Genomic DNA, 4,774 nt, shown 5'->3' on the forward strand with positions numbered 1-4,774 from the left:
CTATGGTAATTGAGAGTTTTGCTGGCTATAGTAGCCTGGGCTGGCATTTGCGTTCTCTTAGAGTCTGTGTGTAATCAGCCCAGGATCCTCTGGCTTTCATAATCTCTGGGGAGAATTCTGGTGTAATTCTGATAGGTCTGCCTTTATATGTTACTTGACCTTTTCCCCTTACTGCTTTTAATATTCTTTCTTTGTTTTGTGCATTTGATGTTTTGACTATTATGTGGTAGGAGGAAATTCTTTTCTGGTCCAAACTATTAGGAGTTCTGTAGGCTTCTTGTATGTTCATGGTCATCTCGTTTTTAAGTTTGGGAACTTTCTTCTATAATTTTGTTGAAGATATTTACTGGTACTTTAAGTTGGAAGTCATCACTCCTTCTACACCTACTATCCTTAGTTTTGGTCATCTCATTGTATCCTGGATTTCCTGGATGTTTTGGGTTAGGTGATTTTTGCTTTTTGTGTTTTCTTTCACTGTTGTGCCAATGTTTTCTATGGTATCTTCAGCACCTGAGATTCTTTCTTCTATCTCTTGTATTCTGTTGGTGATGCTTGCATTTTTGGCTCATGAATACTTTAGGTTTTCTCTCTCCAGAGTTGTCTCCCTTTTTGATTTCTTAATTGTTTTTACTTCCAATTTTAGGTCCTGGATTGTTTTGTTCAATTCTTTCACCTGTTTGGTTGCCCTTTCCTGTAATTCTTTTAGGGATTTTGTGTTTCCTCTTTAAGGGCTTGTACCTGTTTAGCTGTGTTCTCCTTTTTTTCCTTAAAGGAGTTATTTATGTCCTTCTCAAATTCCTCTATCACCATCAGGAGATATGATTTTCTATCCAATCTTGCTTTTCCATTGTGTTGGGGAACCCAGGACTTGCTGTGGTAGGAGTACTAGGTTCTGGTGATGCCAAGTAGTCTTGGTTTCTGTTGGTAAGATTCTGGCTTTTGCCTTTTCCCTTGTGTTAATCTCTGGTGTTCGATGTTCTTGCTGTCTCTGGCTGGAGCTTGTTCCTCCTGTGGGTCTGTAAGCTTGTGTCAGCACTTCTGGGAGATCAGTTCTCCCCTGGTAAGACCCCTGCACAGAGGGCTGTGGATCAGCCATCTCTCCTGGGTGCGGACGGATGAATGAAGGACACTGTTCCTATTGCTCTGTAGCTTCTGGGTTATGTGCCTTCTGCCTGGTCCCTCCTTAGACAGTCACCAGAGAGAAAATGGTGATCTCCCCTGAGTTCTGGGGTCAGAGCACTCCCTGGATACAAGCTCTCTGCTTGGGGGAAAGGTTCACAGCTGGGTGTGGATCAGCCGTCCCTACTAGTTGTATATGGAGTTAGAGAGAATCCTGTCCTAGCTGCCCTGCTGCTTCCGTGGCCTGTAATTTCAATTTTTTGAAATGTTCCGTGGGTATAGTCTTGTGCCAGTGTGTGCATTTCTCACTTGGAGTGCAACTTACAAGTGTCAATTATTACTTCCTCTATATGAGTTCTAGAGGCCAAAGCCAGGTGGTGAAGATTTTCAGGAAGTGACTTCATTGGCCCTTTTTCATTTAAAAATCATTTAAATATGTGTTGTGTGTGTGTGTGTGTGTGTGTGTGTGTGTGTGTGTGTGTATACCACAGTCCAGGTGTAGAAATAGCAAGAAAATGTAGAAGTAATACTAGTCTCCTAAAGACTGAACTAGGGTCATCAGGCTTTGCAACAATCAACGTTGACTAGTGAGATAATTTTCTGGCATCATTTTTATCTGAAAACATGTTATGAACAAGTGTTTAGTCCTTGGAATAAACTAAGGCAATCTAAAAATAACAAGAACAATAATGGATGAGAGCAGGGCATGGTAGTACATGTCTTTAATCCAGGCACTCAGGAGACAGAAGTAGGTGGATCATTGTGAGTTTGAGATCAGTCAGGTCTCAGAGAGAAATGCAGGACAGCCAGGGATGCACAGACAAACCCTGTCTCAATAATCTAAAAAAAAGTGTATGTGTGTGGGGTGAGTGGGTGGGAATGGTAGTATATTATGTTCATTTGTGAGTAAAAATTTTTATTAAATTTCCCCTGTGTTCTTTCTATCCTTATATGACAATATTCTAGACAAAATGACTATGTGAATTAGAGATAATATTTTACTGAATTAATGTTCCTGCTAATCTTATGTGATTGCACATGAGATGCCTCATTGGGAAAATAAATGACTATGGTGTGGAGTGCTGGCATCCTGACCTTGACCACCATATAATTAAGCCAAAGTGTCCCCACAAAGTTTTCTTCTACTTCACATATATCTGTCATGGACTACAAACCCATAACCACATTACACAAAAAGACACACATACAATGACACACACACACATGCACACTACCATTATGGTTATATTAAAATAAATCACTTTGCATCTATAATATTATCTGGCATGTCTAGGTAACTCCCTGATTGCTGTTGCATGACTGACAAAGCTACAGTTAGTTTACCTCTTAATGTGATCAGAGACCTGAGAGGAATAAATTATAATGGGCTATGTATCAATTCAAAGGACATAGACTTGTCCATAGTCTTTACCTAAACAGTCATCCCAAGCTCCTGGGGTCTCTGTGGCAATGGGGCAGACATATACATTCCTATGGAGGAGGAGCATGGAAGGGACTGACATCAAATTGTCTAGGCAGAGTGGAACAATTGATTCACTTGCATTTGGATGTCCATGGTTTAGGCCATGCCAGAGGAGTGGGTGAGGCACTGGGGCAGTCTTTCCCAGTTGTTAGCTTTAACACAATCAACTGGAGTCCTTTGTTGCTGTGTCTATTATCTTCTCAGATACCTTGGAAGTCACTACTAAGATATGAGAATCCCTGTCAGTCATGGTAAATTTAAGCATCTTAAATACCATATTCAGTGCATATCTAAGAGGTTTGAAGGCAAGTATCTACAAACCATATCTGAGTTAAATAATCCTTGTCTGTTTTTATATATTTGCTTATGAAACAATGCTACATAAGGCTTATTCCTGTAATAGACTATATTTAGCATGACTACAATATAGTTTTAAACATATTAAAGAATTTGATCATTTATAAAGTGACTGAAATTTTACAGGCTTTTCTTAATTATCCTCAACAGTTTACAGTAAAAAATTTCCAGGAGCCTGCCCAACCTGAAATGGGTTGGAGAATGACACAGAGTTAGATGTAGTCCAGAAACCTGATGATCTCTGGGTTTTAAACTTTCTAACTATGCTGAATGCTGAAGCTGCTGGCTTCTCAAGAATTCTATCCAATTTCTTTCTTATTCTGATGTTAAAAACTGCAGTCTTGGGCAATTAACATCAGATGCTCCACAGCAAGGGATTAAGTAATAGATTAATTGCTAGGACTCCATTTTCTCTAGTCCTAAGGCCTTGCTTCTCACTTTCCGGGTGGAAGAAGGTCTGGAGCAATAAATTAGATTGAACCAGAAGAAAAGAATTATACTTGCAGAAGAAAAATCTTTTACACAAGTAAACATGCATAAACATAGATGCATTAATACATACACACTCATTATCACATACTTATTTGTTGGTCCTAACAATCTGTGTAATCAGCTTATGTACTCACACAGACACTCCTATACTTATATACATACACATATGGAGCAAAAGCCCAAGTACCAATGCAGAAAGCACTCATTCATTCTGGATGGAAAATAAGCTTCAATCTTTATTGCATAATTAAAGAATGAACTTTTACAGTATTGCTAAATGAATTAAACCAAAGTCTGTAAGAAACAGCTTTGCCCTCCTTAGTAAGACTAAACCTGCCTTGCTATTAAGAAAAAAACAGATCCTGATCATCGAGCGGCAGCGGGTGATGGTGGCGCAGGTGGCGCTGCGCCGGCAGCAGGCCAAGGAGAGCCTGGAGAGCCTCATCCCGGACTCGCTGCGGGCTCTGCCAGGGCCCCCGCCGCCGGGGGACGCAGCGGCCACCGCCGCCACTGCCTCACAGTCGTCGCCAGCCTCACAGGCGTCCCAGACGCCGGCGCCGCCTCGTCCCGCCGCGGAGTTGGCCGTGGCTGCCGCGCTGCGCTGGGTCGCCGAGCCCCAGCCCGGGACGCTGCCAGCCCAGCTTGCTAAGCCAGATTTGACAGAAGAGCGACTTGGGGACAGCAGTTCAGGGGACAATGCTGCGGAGACCTTCAGTGACAAAGACACCGACCAGAGGAGCTCCCCAGATGTTGTCAAAAGCAAGAACTGCTTCACTCCGGAGAGCCCCGAGATCGTGTCTGTGGATGAAGGTGGGTACGCCGCTGTGCAGAAAAACTGGGGCAACCCCGAGAGCTGCCCTGACAGCCCCAAATACCACGCCGAGCAGAGTCACCTCCTGATCGAGGGCCCATCGGGGACCGTCTCTCTGCCCTTCAGCTTGAAAGCCAACCGGCCACCCTTGGAGGCGTTGAAGAAAATCTTTCCAAACCAGAAGCCCACTGTACTGGAGCTCATCCTGAAGGCTGCGGGGGCGAGCTGGTCAGCGCCGTGGAGGTCCTGCTGTACAGTCGGTCCTCCGCGGCTGGGGCGGAGCGGACAGCCGAAGAGAGCCTGGTGCTGCCCTCCAGCGGCTACATTTTTGAACACACGCTGGGCTCCTACCCTATCTCTTCCTCCAAGTGGTCGATGGGCTCTGCCTTCCGAGTCCCTGACTCCTTACGCTTTTCCGCGGACTCCAGCAACGTGGTCCCTAATCCCTTGGCCGTGCCCCTGCAGCATCCTTTCCCCCAGCCACCCCGGTACCCGCTGATGCTGAGGAATAC

General features: G+C 44.2%; 1 protein-coding gene across 1 annotated transcript in view; it reads left to right on the forward strand.

The window, feature by feature from the left end:
• The window catches only part of LOC116091811 (doublesex and mab-3 related transcription factor 3-like), a gene marked incomplete at its 3' end in the record, with an annotated part of 7,957 nt that extends 3,185 nt beyond the window's left edge, over window positions 1-4,772 (forward strand). Inside the window, 2 exon segments of the mRNA XM_031373267.1 lie at window positions 3,745-4,468; window positions 4,471-4,772. Coding sequence (XP_031229127.1) covers window positions 3,745-4,468; window positions 4,471-4,772 — 1,026 coding nt within the window.
• Between the last annotated feature and the right edge of the window lie 2 nt (window positions 4,773-4,774).

This window comes from Mastomys coucha, unplaced genomic scaffold (genome assembly GCF_008632895.1).
Source record: "Mastomys coucha isolate ucsf_1 unplaced genomic scaffold, UCSF_Mcou_1 pScaffold15, whole genome shotgun sequence".
Classification (NCBI taxonomy): Eukaryota; Metazoa; Chordata; class Mammalia; order Rodentia; family Muridae; genus Mastomys; species Mastomys coucha.